Source organism: Ambystoma mexicanum, chromosome 5q (genome assembly GCF_040938575.1).
Source record: "Ambystoma mexicanum isolate Mex_15411 chromosome 5q, UKY_AmexF1_1, whole genome shotgun sequence".
In the NCBI taxonomy this organism is placed as follows: Eukaryota; Metazoa; Chordata; class Amphibia; order Caudata; family Ambystomatidae; genus Ambystoma; species Ambystoma mexicanum.
In genome coordinates, this window is record NC_090933.1 from 650,084,862 (window position 1) to 650,104,428 (window position 19,567).

The window sequence follows — 19,567 nt, forward strand, 5'->3', positions numbered from 1 at the left end:
AATGGGTCCTGTGGCCCCCATGTACAACTCGAAGTCCCTTATCCACCGGGCCCATGTTACTGGTGTCAGTCACGTCGAAGGCACCTGGTATCTGGGCTCCGAGGGCATCAGGCAGTCTATATGGAGCATGGTCTTGTGCTGGTGGACCTTGAACCTGGGCATGTGCCTGTGCGCTCTGTCCCCCATCCGGAGCCGACATCTTTACTTAATTCTGTGGGCTTTTTCCTTTCAGTAGCCCAGTAGCCCCACAGCCACCTTTATGGCACGAGCACCGTGTCAGGGTGGGGCTGCGACCTCACACCCCTCTGTGGGCTGCATTGATGGCCGCCTCCACAGGCACGAGCATCATCACTGTAATGTGTGTTTGTGTCCCTTCTCATCTCCTGTCAGAGTCCTGATTCCCTGGTCTCTATGATAGAATGCTCTATCCTCAGCATTCTATCACTGCCGCAGCCTGGGATCATGAATTACCTGACAGAACGCTGCACAAATGTTCCGATTCACTGCTGCAGTCCGGAGCAAAACAGTTGCTGATACGACCACTCGTGGGAGGGGCACTGGCTCCTGCGTGCCTGCTTTGTATGACACGGCCATGCTCCTTCCTCTGTGTGTGATGCCTCCAGGCATCCACTTGAAGTGCGGCTAACCCCATCGCCAGTGTGAAGGTCTCTGGTGAGGCCTCACCTGCGCTACGCAACAAGAACACACAGGGCACAGAGCGGTTGCATAACACGTCTTTTCTTTATTCAACTACAACCTATCCTGTTTAAACCCCACCCTTCTATGTCACTAACCCTCCCAGCCACATGCATCCCTGATCCCCGAACGAGTGTCAACATGACGTACAGTAAGGACACTGAAGTCATCAATGTTACCTACAACCAAATACATTGTTGGATGGCGCTTAATGGACTAGCCTTGAAAAACTCCAAAACTGAGATTATAATTTTAGGCACAGGCCCTAAACTGCACCTGCTAGATCAGCCCTACACACATGTCCAAATTGCAGACTGTCTCCTCCCCACCCTGAAAAAAGTAAAAACTTTAGGCGTTACTATCAATCAAGAGCTCTCAATGAAGCACCACATTAGCTGTCTGGTGTCTAGCACTACCTACTACATCAAACCTGCAAGTAGTACAGAATAACGCAGTGAGCGCTGCACTGGCTTCCCATCACAAAGAGAATCCTGTTTTGCACACTCTGCATCACACACTCTTGCATGTATGGCAAGAGTCCATCCTTCCTGGCCCCTCAGCTGAAATGACTTCCGGACAGATCCAGCCGGAGATCAATCAACTCAGGGCTACTTCTGGTGCCAAAAGCAAAACTGGTGCTGGTACAGAGGGTCTGCTTCCCATTTTCAACTCCTTATCTGTGGAATGCCCTCCCACTTGACCTGCCCTAGTATCCCCTCTTTTAAACGAAACCTGAAAACCTTTCTTTTAGAATAACATCTCTTTTTGATGAACTCCTCTCCAGTTTCTCGTCCCAGTCCTGCTGATTTTTGCTTTTTGTTGTATGTTATGTTAGCACTCTTATGCCTCAGGGCTTTCTGTCTCTGGCGCTTTAGAAATAAAATAATATGTAATAATAATAATGTATTCAATTATACCGGGTGCAGTTTCTCCTCTTGGTCTTTAGGGACTTGCTCACTCTATCCCATATAAACTTCATGCCCTTTTTATTGTCCAGTACTTGGCATCTGTAAATGTTCTTGATACTCCTAATCTTTGAGAAATATGTCCTTTGCACGTGGCCTGCTCGTTAGATTCACTTGTACTCCTCTATTTTGCAAGGGAAAACAATTTCTTCATCATCTTTTCACTTTAAGATCCTGGGCTCGTGTTTTGAGGTAACTGGGTTCATTGACATAAGCCGCCGTTCATCTTCTTCTAATGGTCATCCTAAACATTGAATGTATACCTCTCATAAGCAAGCTTCTATATGTTATTTCTACCTTGCGTTTCAGCGTAATTACAGGTATTTATAAATAAGTAACTTTATTCTTCTTTGTGTTCATAATTACTGTGTCATAGAGAGCATGTTTCTCTTCGTACTTCAGTTACATTGTAATTCTTAAGTATTTTCTTATCATTTCAACATAGGTTTTTACACCCTTTTTATGAAATTCTTTCACTGTCGACAGACTTCGTTTGAATGCACATCCATTCTGTTAATGGCTGTATTTCAACAGCTCAGCAAAGTACATCCTTCTTGGTAACTTTCCAGCAATATGTCAGCTTGCGGGTACACTCTGAAGTGTTGTTTGAGTACATATTGTCTCTCATATATTCAACGTTGTACAGGAATATTGCAAGGATTCAGGCAAGGGCTCCCCATCATGGCTCTTTGTCTGTCATCCCAATATGATGGTGACAAGGGGGCAGGGACTAGGGAGAAGTCAGGTACCTCCTCCTCTAAATGCACAAGAAAAGGTGAGAGTGAGAGAGGTAGTAATAAAGGAAAAACGTGAGAAGAAGGATGAGGGGGATAGAGAGAGGGGTTTGGTGGGTGGGTGGGGAACAGAGGGTGTAGGCTGGGTGGGGCTAGAGAAAGAGGAGGGTAGGGTGCATGGGTGGGGTAAAGAGAGAAGCGTATAGGGTTGAGTGCAGAGACAGTGGGTGGGAGTAGAGAGAGGGAGCTAGGGATAGAGAGAGGGCATAGGGTGGGTGGTGTTAGAGTGGGGGTAGGGTGAGCAGGTGGGGGTAGGGAGAGTGGAGATTGGGTGGATGGGTAGGGGTAGAGAGATCTCGGGGAGAGCGGGTGGTGAGAGAGAGAGTGGTGGTAGGGTAGGTGGATTTGGTAAAGAGAGTGTGGATATTCAGAGAGAGTGGAGGTTGGTGGGGGGTAGGTTGGGTGGTTAGGTGTAGAGATAGTGGAGTTAATTTGAGTGGGTGGGGGTATAGAGAGTGAGGCTAGGGTGGGGGTAGAGAGAGTGGGGGTTGGAGGGGTGGAGGTAAAGAGAGTGGGGGTGTCTGACTTGGTGGTGGTAGAGGGGTTGGGGGTTGGTGAGAGGGTGGGTGTAGTGAGAGAGGGGGTGGGGTGGGTGATTTCAGTTGGTTGGGGTCAGAAAACATGAAGAACAAAGCAGCATCAGGAGTACTCATCAAAAGTAGCCAAAAATAGCTTAAACAAATCCCAACAAGCATACCTAATGGGGGAGTGGCGGGTAGGAAGGGGTAGAGAGAAAGGACATGGGTGGGTGGGTTGGGGTAGAGTGACAGCCTCAGGAGGACTACCGTCAAAGGAAGACCAACATAGCCCAAAACCTGCACTCACTTGTCATTACTCGTACAACCTGGGATTTAGTAGCCCAATTGTGGGTGAAAGAGCCCAATTGTGTGGGAAATGGAAAGCCTTGCACCCAACTTGATTCTTACAAAGCTACTGATTGGACCAAATATTGTTAGGGAACTCCTCATAGGATAGTACGGAAGAGGAGTTTTGAAAAAGAGCCTTTAGTGAATTGGCTTTTTCATGCCGTGGCATTGCCTGTTGCTATGCCAACCTGCTATTTTTAGTTCAGAAACCCCCTTCCCTGTCTCTCTTCTGTTACGATGGTTTCGGCAATTTTGTGGCACCACAAAAAATTCTGAAAATCAATGAACCCATAGAGGAAGATACATAGGACAAAGTATGATTGAAAGAAATGCATGGAAAACAACCTTATTGATTGCAGGTATTAGGATGTGTAAAATGTGTAGCAGTTAATGAGAGAATACACTGATGGATTTGGGAGCAGAACCCTGAAAGAAAATCAGGAGGCTTCCGGATTGGGGGTGGAAGGAGTTCTGATAGAGGGAGCCCGGTAGACTACCTTATTTTGGGTAATGAAGGACAAATGTGCTTTTAACTAAATTTCAGCTTTGTCTTACAGCCTCATTTTGTACTAAACGCAAATTGGATGCAGAGGACCATCCGCATTAGTGCTTACATACTGTGGTTTTCTCTGCATGCAATTATAAAGTATTTACTCTTGTAATTTTTCCCTCCCTCTCATGAAAAGTAAGCACTGCCTGCGAATGTGCTTCGCAGGCCGCATTTGCTAATAGCATCCTTTAGAATCTGCCTGCGTTTGACGAGTTGCAACACTGCAGCAGATTCCATAGGAATCCATTCATTTACAAATGCATGAAAATATCCTGTTGTGTGAAACAAAATGCTCACACAAGATGGAGGAGGTGATCACGGCAGAAATCTCCTAGGCCCCCCTCTTCTGCCTTGTGTCAGCACGGAAATGAGCTAGAGTGTAAAATGACAGCGTACAAGCATTACGCATTGCATTTGTGCTTTCATTTTGCACTCCAACCCATTATAAAAATTATAAAATCTTAAATTTTATTTCGCAACGGTTAATTCTTTATTTAACACTCCGATTTGTAAATGTACGGGGTCATTTTGCAATGAGGGGATTGCAAATGAAAGGGTAAATGCAAGGAAAAAACATTACGCCTCACCTTTACATCTCCATTTCCCTCTCCCACCCAATTTAAAATTATGGTGTTTGCTAGTTTTTTTTCAATGTCATATTTTAAAGACTAGCAGCGCTGCTCCATTACCATTAACTACCACACCATAATTCTAGGGGGTCATTTTGAAAAAATGCAAATTGCATGCAGGGGTTAACCTATGTTTGCATTTACATGCATGTGAGTTCCCTGCATGCAATTCTCAAGTTTTGCATGGCAGAGTGCAAAAGTAAGGTGTACAACAAGAAAAAACAGGTTTAATCATCACTTTTCCTTTAAATTTAGCAAAACAATTTATACTTCAAAGGCGCCATTTATTCATGGATTACTACGGAATCCACCTGCAAATTAGCGGGTCCTAATTCGTAGTGGATTCCATAGGAATTCATTTATTTCATGCCTGAATGAAATCCATTCCCCTCCTCTTCCTCATGTCAGCAAGAAAATGGGCTGGGGCAGAAAATGGGGGACTAGAAACAGTGTATCTTGCTTTGCACCTAAATTTCCTGCAGCGCCAGGTGTAAAGTGCCCAGCAGAGTCAGTCCAAGAAAGAGTCAAATAATTACGATGCCAAGAAACTAGATAGTCAAGTAAAATTAACTAGGTGGAAGGAGAGAGGAAAGGAAGAATAGTCAAATGATAGAGCCATGATAAGAACTCCACATTACATGCATTTTATGAAAGTCAGCACTGCAATTGCCAATTTGTCTATCCTTTCTTCAAATATCACATACAACTAGGACCCTGATAATTGATATCTATGAAAAGAATCAGGTTAACACCAGATTTCTGATGGCCAATGTGCTAATAAATACAAAGTGTACCATTTTGCACAAGCCTGGAGTGTTAAGTGCGGCATAACACCATGCATACAAGGTGTATGCATGGACTTACACCTTTTTTTAACACTCTTTTTGACAGGTGGAGCAACAGCACAGTGTGACATATTTAAGTTTCTGCTAGCTCCATCTGCTACGCCTGTTAAAACGGACGTATTTGCATCAGGAATGGATTTTCATGGTGGCATACATACTTTGGATTCCTATGGATGGAATCGGCCAGCGTTTAGCACCTGTTCAAAGCTGCATGGATTCCATAGGAATTGCCCGCCCATGAGTGGCAATCAATGCAATCATTTCTGTGCATTGTTTGCACTTCGTAGAGTACACAATCAGAATTGCTTGTAAAGAGACTGCAGTACCAGGGACATCATTTCACCAAAATGCCCGGGGTTGCGGAAGTGACATCATATGAACCATGTCTTCTGATGACATCATGTGAAGTTGACCTCTGATGACATCACAGGAAGTGATGTAATTTGACTCCACACTGAAGTAATATCACGGGAAGCGAGGGAGCACAACCTTTCACCCCTTGACAAAACAGGAAGTGGTATCACATAGCATTGTTCCTAAGTACAGTACAACACATATGGTAACGATATCACTATAATGGGGTATACATTTCATACAAGAATGACTCCCCAAATGTATTGTTAAGATCATTGTGTATAGGCCCATATTACCAAATTACTGTGAGTGCAAGCAGACGTCCATGACCAAATGATAATGATGTGTTATTATATAGCACTTATGCTTAAGCGCTTCATAAAGAATACATGCAATATCACCCAACCTGTGTTGGTACTCATTTATCGACCTCAGAAGGATGAAAGGCTGAGATTAGGTGTTTAAGAACAGGCCAAATCAGTGACTTACCCCCTGAAATGTGCCCTAAAAAAACCTTTAATGAGTCAGCAATTATTTTATAGAATTCCAGAAAGACAAATTATTTGGTAGTCCTATTCTTTCTTATTTAGGGTCACTGCTGAAAGTGTTAGACATGTGGAACCCCTGTTCTTTTTTTGTCTTTTTTTTTTTAAGAGATCTGAACAAGAAAGCCAGCCACTCAGAAGCAAAGAGTCACGTGGCGCTGGCCACAGCCCAGGAGCATGCATTAAAAAAAATACATGAAAATATTTTTTTTAGAGTTGTTTTAGGGGTAGCAAGGGAGACCTCATGGGTCACTAAATGATGTCTCTGTGCAGTACACGTAAGTGCACATGTGTGTGGCCCCCTTCTGTGCAATAAGCAGGATTTTAAAAATAAGCCACAAAGAATTGACTGGAGTGCATTGCAGACAGCACAACGGATAGAACATTTCCTCCTGACATGACAGACGTATGGAGGGTCATAATAACCCATGTATTGAATTGAATTGAATTGATATTTTATTTATATGGCCCTTGTACACAAGTGCTTCAGAGTGTGAAACGTATCCTTGAACAATTCTTTTAATTTATACAACAGGACAAGACGGACCAAATAATTGCCCGAACGAATGGTCGTGCAACAACAGTAATAATTACAGGTACATTCCCAGCCCCAAAACCTGGGTGGAAGCCGAGGTAAGACATTTAAGTCCCTTTCATGGACGAATCTCCCTCCTTGTTCTGCCTGTCTGTACTCGATGCAAGTGGACGCTTTGCCAAAATCCATTCTCTCCACCTTGTCTCAGACACACGATCTTTCTTGCTTTATTATTCCCAATTTGTCTTATTAAAATTGTATATCTCTTGCTCTGGTGTACCCACTTCTCTATCAGTCCCGTCCTCGCTCAGGATGCCTTCACCACATGTCTGTGCTGCGCTCTAACACCCTGTGGGCCCTGCTCCATGCTGAAAAATAGATGAACAAATCTATGTGAACGTGGATGTGTTAAAGAATTAACTTTATGAAGCCATTTTTCTCTAGGGTAAATGATTCTTTTGTCATGATTCCTTATGTTTCCTTCATGCAGTCTGCCAATTTGACTGCACCCATTTTGAGCTTGGAGTTACGGAAACAAAATGGGTAAAAGCATTGCGTAAGGCTCACATGCATTTAGTTCCCGGTACTTCATATTTTACCGTATTTGTATGGTGATGATGAGGGACGCAATGTGACTTATGTTTTTGCCGCCTCTCTGACTCTCCGCCATACAATGCTCCATCATTTGCAAAGGCATGCAGTTTCATGACGGCACGAATGCTGGGTATCCCTACGGAGTCTGCCGGCTTTTCGCACCAGCAAAAAGCAGGCCATAGGGATCCAATGTAAACGCTGCTTGCCGTGCATACATGGCAGACGGCGTTTGCTGAATTTGCACGGCGGAGTGCAAAAGAGAAAGGCAGAAGGCAGGCTACCCACATGCACTCAGCCCTTGTTCCGCTCTCTTGTGCCCTCTGCTGTGTTAATGACGAAAATTTGGCGGCGGGACCCGTTTTGGTTAAAGTGTAAATGTAACAGAGCTCCACCGCCGAATTAGAGTGAACCCGAAAATCAGCCCTTTAGTGTACGTGCCACTTACACTCAGATTGCTCAGATGTAACTTCTTTGTGCAGGTCAGTGCAGGTAACACATTGAGTAATGTTTGTGAGTACCCATCAAGTTACAACTTTATTCACCAACATTTGCAGTGCTCGAATTTTGCTGCTCTTGTAGTTATGTATGTTGAACATGCGCACATCCTTACCACTACAGACATGTTTGTGAGAATCATATGTCCTTTTACACATAAAGCATATGTTAAGGCAGCATCCATTTGCAATTTTCCAGGTCCCATACTCCTAGGAAAGTCTTTGTATGCCTTTTATGACTGATTCAGATTCTTTTTGAGACTGTTCTCACTGTGGTTAAGAGTGGCATTGCCCTCTGCAGGCCTATTGCTCTATCCCTGCATTTCCTTTTGAGTTTCCGAATGGTTAACTCATGTAATGCAACTTTTCCCTGGCAAGGTCTGAGCACCATAGTCCAGGAGGGATGCATTCCCCCCTGTATTTCCACAGGGTGAGTAACCTTCACTGCTTGACTATGAGAAAACCCCAGATCGTTGTCAGTTTTATGGTTTACAAGAAGTGCAGATTAGCAATTCCTCTTCTGATTCCAGTGGGCCGGATTTACTGTTTGAAAGGGATCATACAATTATTGTGCAGTTTGTACGGTGACAACTGAACATGTTTTTTTATTTCGACTCCCATATATATGTTGGGGAATGGGTACAGTATATAATGAATTTAGGGGAGAGTAGGGGGGCCGCGGTGAGTCTTTATGTAAATATGTCCTATGTAAACTGCTTTAGATTAAAGTGCTATATAAAAAACAGATTATTATATATATGGGGTGAAAAGGATGTCAAAATGAAAATAAAGTCAGCATTTTCAGTGGTCGCAGTAAAATCGGTGCAGTGATCACATGTGTCCGTTTGAAATTTGTACTATGGAAACATTCGTGCAACACAGTTGAAGTCACTTACAGTTTGGTAATGACGTCCTGTAGACATGACAGGCCGCGGCCATTTTAGGTTGGTATGACTCTGCTATGTGGATGCACCAGGGAGGCAGCATCCTGAGCCTACTCGGAAAAGCCTGTGAAGATTCAAAGTGATGATATCGACTGATTGAGAGGCGGCCACGTTATTGAAATGGACGCTGCAGTCTGATCGCAGAATGGGACCTCCACCTAAATGCACATGTTTCTTCCCATGCTCTGCCACCTTCCCTTTGTGCCAGCACTTCTCTGAACTGTCTCTGTACCTTTTATTCATCGCTGTCATTGGCTCTAGGTAACGCATTGTGTGGTCAGCGACCATCAAAATGAACCGGGTCCCTGGTGAAGTTGGGGGCACAAAAGGAATGTGAACAAGGGACCAAAAGAACACAGACAACGTGATTATGCAACACCTTTAGTTTAAACACAGACAGAGGGGTTGGTGGAATCCCTGGAATTTAAACTGTAGTTCAATAAGGAAATGTGTTCTAAAAATGTCAGTATGGATAACTCTGGGGTTGTATAGGTCCTCGTTAAAGGACAGGGGCTCTCCCTTAAGTGTCCCTGTCTTCAACATAGTCTATCAAGCTGAGAAACTCAAACTATTAGTGCAGCAGTTGCGATATTTTCTTCAGAACTTGAGAAGGTTAAAATATGTAAACCTCTGGGAATCATCTTTACTTCCTGATTTTTTTGTAAAGTGCTCAAGTTGCACCATTTGAATAGTTCTTTCATTTGTAATTGCTCAGGTTTTTTCAGTTTGCCCAACGTTGTAATTCAAAGTGATGTTGTTTTCAAATGCTGTGTTTGTTCTTTTTTACATTTAGTTCCAAAATTCAATTCTACAAATTCCAAGCAGTTTTATATATATTCAGTAAAAAAAACTTTGTTAAAGGGACGTTATGGTTAAGTTGTGCTACTAAAATCCTATGAAATTCAGTAAAAAACTTTGTTAAAGGGACATACGGCCTGTGTTACAGGCACGGCCACCGCCAAACTCATAATGAGGCCCATTGTTTTGATTTTGCACCAAGAATGCAAACATGTTCATTATGTGTTACCTTATGAATTAATATTAAATTCATGAATAATACAAATATTGTGAACATTCTTATTTCCTCTAACATCATCCCTCCCATAATGTGACACTTGGTGTGTGTCTTTTACAGTCACTAGGGCCAATTCTCAAAACTGTTTTGGGCGCAAGATATGGGATGAGCTAGTGAATCTCCTTCACTTGCACCATTATAATGCTCTGTTAGACCCACTATGCACATTTGCTCAAATTATGGGGCATTGCTGTGCATTTTAAAGTGCATCACAAATTCACAAATATGATGCCCTTTAAAATGTCCAGAAAAGAAACACAATCTGCTTCACCTGTTGGGAACAGGAAGAACAGTGAGATGTGCAATATCTGACATGGTCATTTCTGACCTTTTGTGGCATTTTCTTTTAGTGTAACAGCCGTGGAATGAAACACTGCTGCCACACGTGCATTTCTACCCCACAACAGGGATAGAAATGTGTTCTCATTATTTTTGCATTTCACAATGATAAGTTGTTTTTGGGCATGTCCCTGTGAAACGTGCACCCAGAGTCCACGTTGGTACAGGGAGCCAGTTATATCCTACACTAATGTTTGCAAGGGTGCTGGCTACCACATTACTTGGACTGCTGCTGCTCAGCCCCTGGAATTGCACAGGTTATCTTTGAGAATATGATGACCTAAACAGTTCCCAAACTAATGCAAATAAAAGAGTGCATCCTCTGGAGATGTTTTACTTGCGTTTGTTTTTGAGAATTTGGCCCAGTGATTGTACCCTTCACATCTTACTGAGAGTGGTATTTGATTTGCTTGTGCTCTACCGTCTCCATTTCAGTGACAGAGAAAGATGGTTTGGGGCATTTGCACTAAAATATATACAAAGACTACAGGACTAGAAATCCTTATTCTGTCTTCTACAGCTTCCTATTTATACTCAATGGTGTTAGGTCGTAAAGAAGCAATCAATCAATCAATACATATTTTGATATATACATTACATGTATATCAAACAACATTTACAAAATTGGGAAAAATCTTATCATCATCAAAATATCATACGTAAGATTGTCTTAATAATAATTAATACATTTGTTTACAAAATAGTGTCACAAATAACTAGAAAAATATGTGCAACAAAGCCTTTAAAATATTGAAAGATGATTGCATACCTGCTCTTTATAAAGAGAACGCTGGTTTGTTCCAAGGTAGAGAAACCGACTGGATGAAGCACTACTGAGAGTGTGTGTTAACAGGTCAGTAGGAATTGTAGAGATACATAATTTTCATTTGTGTACCTCAAGTTTAATATATCAGGACCATACTTGGCTTTTTTGTATCTAGTTATGAAGAAGAACTGATACAGTAAACGGGTCCGCGTGAATGGAAGGCCTTAAACTGGAAGGGTGCTAATGATAGAATATCTCATTCATGCCACATTGTAGATAATAAGTAAGAAAGGTTCTGCAGTACGCTTTGGTACTGACGATAAGGGGAGCTTGATGCCTGGTGTAAGTCTATATTTTACAGACATTTTGAATGGTAAGGTGATTAAGAAGGAACATGCAAATATATGGAGTCATTCCAGGTATAAAGAAATACACATTTTTTCAGAAATAGTTACGTAAAAGAATTACATTTTTTGTCACTCCAAAACCTCCCTAGAGAAATGAATGTTGAAGGTTTGGCCCTTAATCAGAAGACCGCAATAGAGGAGCACTACTAGTCTTGGTGTGAAAGAATATTTTAAATATTACCGCCTGATGAAAGTCTGGTGCATTAAGTGGACTACTGAGGACATAAACCTGCACTTGTCGGGGTGCTTTGGGGGTGTATCTTTAGTTGACACCCGGTAGCTGTACAGTAGCAGAAGCACACTTGAGATGTAATTAGACATTGTTGCCTTAGGAGATACATTGGTGATTCACAATTCTGATATGTGGATCGAGATTAATGCAGTTGTGTAATGTTTCGATATTCCAAAGGATTTATTGCACACATTTTTCTAGTTTTGTATGACATTTTTGTAAAAATTGTATTATTAAGACAATGTTGTGTTTTCTTGATAATTCTTTTTTTAACACTTTTTTTTAATGTTGTTTGATATGCATTTGAGTGTATATACTCAAGTATTCACTGGTTACGTGCTTCTTCATTTCCATATAACGTTGACTACAAATTGGAAGCTGTAGGAGACAGAATAAGGATTTCTACTCCCATGCTCTTTGTATATTATTTGCTGTATATACTGGTTTTACTGCGGGCCTCAACAAGTGATTCTTCTTGTTGTTAAGATATTGGGGCATTCCCAATTATACATGATATGCTCACAATCTGCCCCTTTCCAAGTGATTGACATTGAGCACATTTGCACTAAGTAACTCTTGTTACGACGCCCACGGGCTGCTGCACGTTCTGCAAATTTTAATAAATAAATAAGTAGTACTTGGCACATCTCAATTTCACACAAAGTGAGAATTTGAAGTTCTCTTTGTAGTTGCGTCCAGTGGCACTTGTAGTTCAGCAAACTCCATCTCTCCCAGTGAATATCACTTGACTTGAATGCATTTGGCACTACACCCAGTTAACTGTGACAGAGAATTTACAGGCTTGCACTCCCCATCTATCACTGGTTTAAAGAGTGGCTTGAATTCTGCATACCATTGCTCCACCTGCAAAAATTAAATACATAAAATTAATTGATTATTACTTATGATATGCTATTTCATAAAATATTTATCTCTTATTGTACAGACATTGAAAACTTGCCAAATCCGAATGTTGCACCTATGGTAACATGAATGTTTCCTCAGATCTATTGCCAGAATCTTCAACCTGGTGGCCATCTTGCATCTGTTCATTCTTTAGAAGAAAACAATTTCATTCAGCAACTGGTCTTGGAAAAAGCAAAAAGCAACGTCCATATATGGATTGGTGCCAGTGATACTTATAAGGTAAGTTTGTTTGATTTTAGGAAGTAGTCTCTATGCTTTTGCCACATTGAAAAGAACATATGTGCCCTTACAAGCAACTCGTTTTTTTAAAAACAAAACCAAACATTGGCACAAATGTGAAACAGTCATGTTATTAACTTTGGATTTTTCTGAATTTTTAAATTTCACAATACAACACTGCTAGTGGACGGTATAATGTCACGTCTCCAAGCTCCAACGGGTACAGATCAATTATCGATAGTGTTGTGTAATGTTAATTTCCTTTGTGGTGATATTGTGAAATCTATGCAGTGGAACCAATGTTGATGACGTGGCTGTGTTGTCAGGGGGGCCATCAGTCTGGGCGATGGTCATCAGAGCTACTGTATTGGAGAAGAACATAAGCAAGCTAAAAAACACATTATGCCAGTAGAAGGTGGACTCGTTTTCAAAGGATGCTCAGTGTGTCTCCATCCTTCAAAGAGGCCCAGTGGTCATTCCCCAGCACATTGGCTGGCCACTTTCACCAGCCCTGCATCTGAATGAGTTAGCTCTTATGTGGACCTCAAACCAGGGCCCTAAACTCACTCATTCAACCAACGTAATTCACGGTGGGTAGGCGGGCTTCTGTTCAGACTGGGAGGATGTAATGCTTCACCATATTCTTCTTTGAACCAGGTGCATTATGACACATGCAATCATGTTATAAATGTCTACTGAGTGAGGCAGAGTGAATTCTTCGATAAGTAGGCTTGTGCCTTAAGATTTTTGTCTATGGACAGCAAAGGGTGGATTACTTCAGAACTGGACATTAACAGGCCGATTCATGGAATAATTAGCGCGGCGCAAGTGGGCAAAAACGTGCGAATCGCAGTGGAATAGCGAAAATCGCAGTGCAAGTGCGAAAATCGCACGAAAAGCAGCGCACGTCGATTCATGGAAGTCCGTGCGCGAGAAAACCAGCGGATGTGCGATAAAAAGTGCGCCGCGCACGTTGGCGCACAGGCCATCTAACAGCGTGCGCCAGGTCACAGCGAAAATCGCACAGGCCACAGCGAAATTCGCACATAGCGCGGCGCACGCAACAAAAGTAGGCGGAACACGGGCGTAACACTCGGAATGGGGAACAACTTGCAAAAACGTGGGCGTCACGGGGGAAGTACAGGGCACAAGTGCGCGGAACGCCCACACGCTCGCCTACAACACGTATTCATGGAATAGAATAGGGCAAAAAAGCGCACGCTCAAACCAGCGCACAGGCACAAACACGACCGCCACAAGAAAGCAGGCGGTAGCGTCTCTGCGGCTGTAAGAAATGTGCACCAAAAGGTGCGCCAACAAATAGCACCCATATACTGCCATGATGAATGTCCTATACTGTGGCCCTCCAGGACAAATGACGTGCAAAGGGGTACCCACAAACACGGACACGCTGACAAAAAATACGTGTGCGTGTATACCAGGGTGCGCGGGAAGTGTCACACGCGATTTGGCTGGGTACGTGGATTTCAGGGGTGCGCGGGAAGTTCCACACGCGATTCCATCAGGGTAGGTGTATTTCAGGGGTGCGCGGGAAGTTCCACACGCGATTCCATCAGGGTACGTGTATTTCAGGGGTGCGCGGGAAGTCCCACACGCGATTACAGCATGGTACGTGTATTTCAGGGGTGCGCGGGAAGTTCCACACGCGAATAGCCTGGGCGCGTGTATTTCAGGGGTGCGCGGGAAGTTCCACACGCGAATAGCCTGGGCGCGTGTATTTCAGGGGTGCGCGGGAAGTCCCACACGCGATTACAGCAGGGTACGTGTATTTCAGGGGTGTGCGGGAAGTTCCACACGCGAATAGCCTGGGCGCGTGTATTTCAGGGGTGCGCAGGAAGTTCCACACGCGAATAGCCTGGGCGCGTGTATTTCAGGGGTGCGCGGGAAGTTCCACACGCGAATAGCCTGGGCGCGTGTATTTCAGGGGTGCGCGGGAAGTCCCACACGCGATTACAGCAGGGTATGTGTATTTCAGGGGTGCGCGGGAAGTTCCACACGCGAATAGCCTGGGCGCGTGTATTTCAGGGGTGCGCGGGAAGTCCCACACGCGATTACAGCAGGGTACGTGTATTTCAGGGGTGCGCGGGAATTTCCACACGCGAATAGCCTGGGCGCGTGTATTTCAGGGGTGCGCGGGAATTATCACACGCGATTTGGCTTGGTACGTGTATTACAGGGGTGCGTGGGAAGTTACACACGCGATTAGGCTGGGTGGGTCCTCACAGGTGTTCCCTGTACACCCTCGACGGCCCCTGTAGGCAGCCCACAAAACAGGGGACTACCCTGCACACCTGCTCATGTCTCCCACCACCCCCACCCCCCACCATCCAGGGGCACCCTCCACCAGGCCCCCACTCATGTCTCCCACCACCCCCACCCCCCAGCAGTGCAGGGGCAGCCTCCACCAGGCACCCACTCATGTCCCCTATCACCCCCACCCCCCGCCACCAGGGGCACCCTCCACCAGGCCCCCACTCATGTCTCCCACCACCCCCACCCCCCCAGTCACCAGGGGTACCCTCCACCAGGCCCCCACTCATGTCTCCCACCGCCCCCACCCCCCCAGTCACCAGGGGCACCCTCCACCAGGCCCCCACTCATGTCTCCCACCACCCCCACCCCCACCATCCAGGGGCACCCTCCACCAGGCCCCCACTCATGTCTCCCACCACCCCCACCCCCCCAGTCACCAGGGGCACCCTCCAGCAGGCCCCCACTCATGTCTCCCACCACCCCCACCCCCCACCATCCAGGGGCAGCCTCCACCAGGCCCCCACTCATGTCTCCCACCACCCCCACCCCCCACCATCCAGGGGCACCCTCCACCAGGCCCCCACTCATGTCTCCCACCACCCCCACCCCCCAGCAGTGCAGGGGCAGCATCCACCAGGCCCCCACTCATGTCCCCTATCACCCCCACCCCCCCCCGCCACCAGGGGCACCCTCCACCAGGCCCCCACTCATGTCTCCCACCACCCCCACCCCCCACCATCCAGGGGCAGCCTCCACCAGGCCCCCACTCATGTCTCCCACCACCCCCACCCCCCTGCCACCATGGGCACCCTCCACCAGGCCCCCACTCATGTCTCCCACCACACCCACCCCCCAGCAGTGCAGGGGCAGCCTCCACCAGGCCCCCACTCATGTCCCCTATCACCCCACCCCCCCGCCACCAGGGGCACCCTCCACCAGGCCCCCACTCATGTCTCCCACCACCCCCACCCCCCACCATCCAGGGGCAGCCTCCACCAGGCCCCCACTCATGTCTCCCACCACCCCTACCCCCCTGCCACCATGGGCACCCTCCACCAGGCCCCCACTCATGTCTCCCACCACCCCTACCCGCCCAGTCACCAGGGGCACCCTCCACCAGGCCCCCACTCATGTCTCCCACCACCCCCACCCCCACCATCCAGGGGCACCCTCCACCAGGCCCCCACTCATGTCTCCCACCACCCCCACCCCCCCAGTCACCAGGGGCACCCTCCAGCAGGCCCCCACTCATGTCTCCCACCACCCCCACCCCCCACCATCCAGGGGCAGCCTCCACCAGGCCCCCACTCATGTCTCCCACCACCCCCACCCCCCACCATCCAGGGGCACCCTCCACCAGGCCCCCACTCATGTCTCCCACCACCCCCACCCCCCAGCAGTGCAGGGGCAGCCTCCACCAGGCCCCCACTCATGTCCCCTATCACCCCCACCCCCCCGCCACCAGGGGCACCCTCCACCAGGCCCCCACTCATGTCTCCCACCACCCCCACCCCCCACCATCCAGGGGCAGCCTCCACCAGGCCCCCACTCATGTCTCCCACCACCCCCACCCCCCTGCCACCATGGGCACCCTCCACCAGGCCCCCACTCATGTCTCCCACCACACCCACCCCCCAGCAGTGCAGGGGCAGCCTCCACCAGGCCCCCACTCATGTCCCCTATCACCCCACCCCCCCGCCACCAGGGGCACCCTCCACCAGGCCCCCACTCATGTCTCCCACCACCCCCACCCCCCACCATCCAGGGGCAGCCTCCACCAGGCCCCCACTCATGTCTCCCACCACCCCCACCCCCCTGCCACCATGGGCACCCTCCACCAGGCCCCCACTCATGTCTCCCACCACCCCCACCCCCCACCATCCAGGGGCAGCCTCCACCAGGCCCCCACTCATGTCTCCCACCACCCCCACCCCCCTGCCACCATGGGCACCCTCCACCAGGCCCCCACTCATGTCTCCCACCACCCCCACCCCCAGCAGTGCAGGGGCAGCCTCCACCAGGCCCCCACTCATGTCTCCCACCACCCCCACCCCCCTGCCACCATGGGCACCCTCCACCAGGCCCCCACTCATGTCTCCCACCACCCCCACCCCCCACCATCCAGGGGCACCCTCCACCAGGCCCCCACTCATGTCTCCCACCACCCCCACCCCCCAGCAGTGCAGGGGCAGGCTCCACCAGGCACCCACTCATGTCCCCTATCACCCCCACCCCCCGCCACCAGGGGCACCCTCCGCCAGGCCCCCACTCATGTCTCCCACCACCCCCACACCCCCAGTCACCAGGGGCACCCTCCGCTAGGCCCCCACTCATGTCTCCCACCACCCCCACCCCCCCAGTCACCAGGGGCACCCTCCACCAGGCCCCCACTCATTATCTCCCACCACCCCCACCCCCCAGCAGTGCAGGGGCAGCCTCCACCAGGCCCCCACCCATGTCTCCCACCACCCCCACCCCCCAGCAGTGCAGGGGCAGCCTCCACCAGGCCCCCACTCATGTCTCCCACCACCCCCACCCCCCAGCAGTGCAGGGGCAGCCTCCACCAGGCACCCACTCATGTCCCCTATCACCCCCACCCCCCCCGCCACCAGGGGCACCCTCCACCAGGCCCCCACTCATGTCTCCCACCACCCCCACCCCCCACCATCCAGGGGCAGCCTCCATCAGGCCCCCACTCATGTCTCCCACCACCCCCACCCCCCCGCCACCAGGGGCACCCTCCACCAGGCCCCCACTCATGTCTCCCACCACCCCCACCCCCCACCATCCAGGGGCACCCTCCACCAGGCCCCCACTCATGTCTCCCACCACCCCCACCCCCCCAGTCACCAGGGGCACCCTCCACCAGGCCCCCACTCATGTCTCCCACCACCCCCACCCCCCACCATCCAGGGGCAGCCTCCACCAGGCCCCCACTCATGTCTCCCACCACCCCCACCCCCCACCATCCAGGGGCACCCTCCACCAGGCCCCCACTCATGTCTCCCACCACCCCCACCCCCCAGCAGTGCAGGGGCAGCCTCCACCAGGCCCCCACTCATGTCCCCTATAACCCCCACCCCCCGCCACCAGGGGCACCCTCCACCAGGCCCCCACTCATGTCTCCCACCGCCCCCACCCCCCACCATCCAGGGGCAGCCTCCACCAGGCCCCCACTCATGTCTCCCACCACCCCCACCCCCCTGCCACCATGGGCACCCTCCACCAGGCCCCCACTCATGTCTCCCACCACCCCCCAGCAGTGCAGGGGCAGCCTCCACCAGGCCCCCACTCATGTCCCCTATCACCCCCACCCCCCCCGCCACCAGGGGCACCCTCCACCTGGCCCCCACTCATGTCTCCCACCACCCCCACCCCCCACCATCCAGGGGCAGCCTCCACCACGCCCCCACTCATGTCTCCCACCACCCCCACCCCCCTGCCACCATGGCCACTCTCCACCAGGCCCCCACTCATGTCTCCCACCACCCCCCAGCAGTGCAGTGGCAGCCTCCACCAGGCCCCCACTCATGTCTCCCACCACCCCCACCCCCCTGCCACCATGGGCACCCTCCACCAGGCCCCCACTCATGTCTCCCACCACCCCCACCCCCCACCATCCAGGGGCAGCCTCCACCAGGCCCCCACTCATGTCTCCCACCACCCCCACCCCCCCAGTCACCAGGGGCACCCTCCACCAGGCCCCCACTCATGTCTCCCACCACCCCCACCCCCCCAGTCACCAGGGGCACCCTCCACCAGGCCCCCACTCATGTCTCCCACCACCCCCACCCCCCACCATCCAGGGGCACCCTCCACCAGGCCCCCACTCATGTCTCCCACCACCCCCACCCCCCCAGTCACCAGGGGCACCCTCCACCAGGCCCCCACTCATGTCTCCCACCACCCCCACCCCCCACCATCCAGGGGCAGCCTCCACCAGGCCCCCACTCATGTCTCCCACCACCCCCACCCCCCACCATCCAGGGGCACCCTCCACCAGGCCCCCACTCATGTCTCCCACCACCCCCACCCCCTGCAGTGCAGGGGCAGCCTCCACCAGGCCCCCACTCATGTCCCCTATCACCCCCACCCCCCCGCCACCAGGGGCACCCTCCACCAGGCCCCCACTCATGTCTCCCACCACCCCCACCCCCCACCATCCAGGGGCAGCCTCCACCAGGCCCCCACTCATGTCTCCCACCACCCCCACCCCCCTGCCACCATGGGCACCCTCCACCAGGCCCCCACTCATGTCTCCCACCACCCCCACCCCCCAGCAGTGCAGGGGCAACCTCCACCAGGCCCCCACTCATGTCTCCCACCACCCCCACCCCCTGCCACCATGGGCACCCTCCACCAGGCCCCCACTCATGTCTCCCACCACCCCCACCCCCCACTATCCAGGGGCACCCTCCACCAGGCCCCCACTCATGTCTCCCACCACCCCCACCCCCCAGCAGTGCAGGGGCAGGCTCCACCAGGCACCCACTCATGTCCCCTATCACCCCCACCCC

At 49.9% G+C, this 19,567-nt stretch overlaps 1 protein-coding gene across 1 annotated transcript in view; it reads left to right on the forward strand.

Moving 5' to 3' along the window:
- Nucleotides 1-19,567, forward strand: part of LOC138498618 (lectin-like) — a 125,115-nt gene that overhangs the window by 64,660 nt on the left and 40,888 nt on the right. The window contains exons 3-4 of the mRNA XM_069622337.1: nt 6,780-6,877; nt 12,636-12,776. Of these exons, the coding sequence (XP_069478438.1) occupies nt 6,780-6,877; nt 12,636-12,776 (239 nt within the window). The remainder of the gene's footprint in view (nt 1-6,779; nt 6,878-12,635; nt 12,777-19,567) is intronic.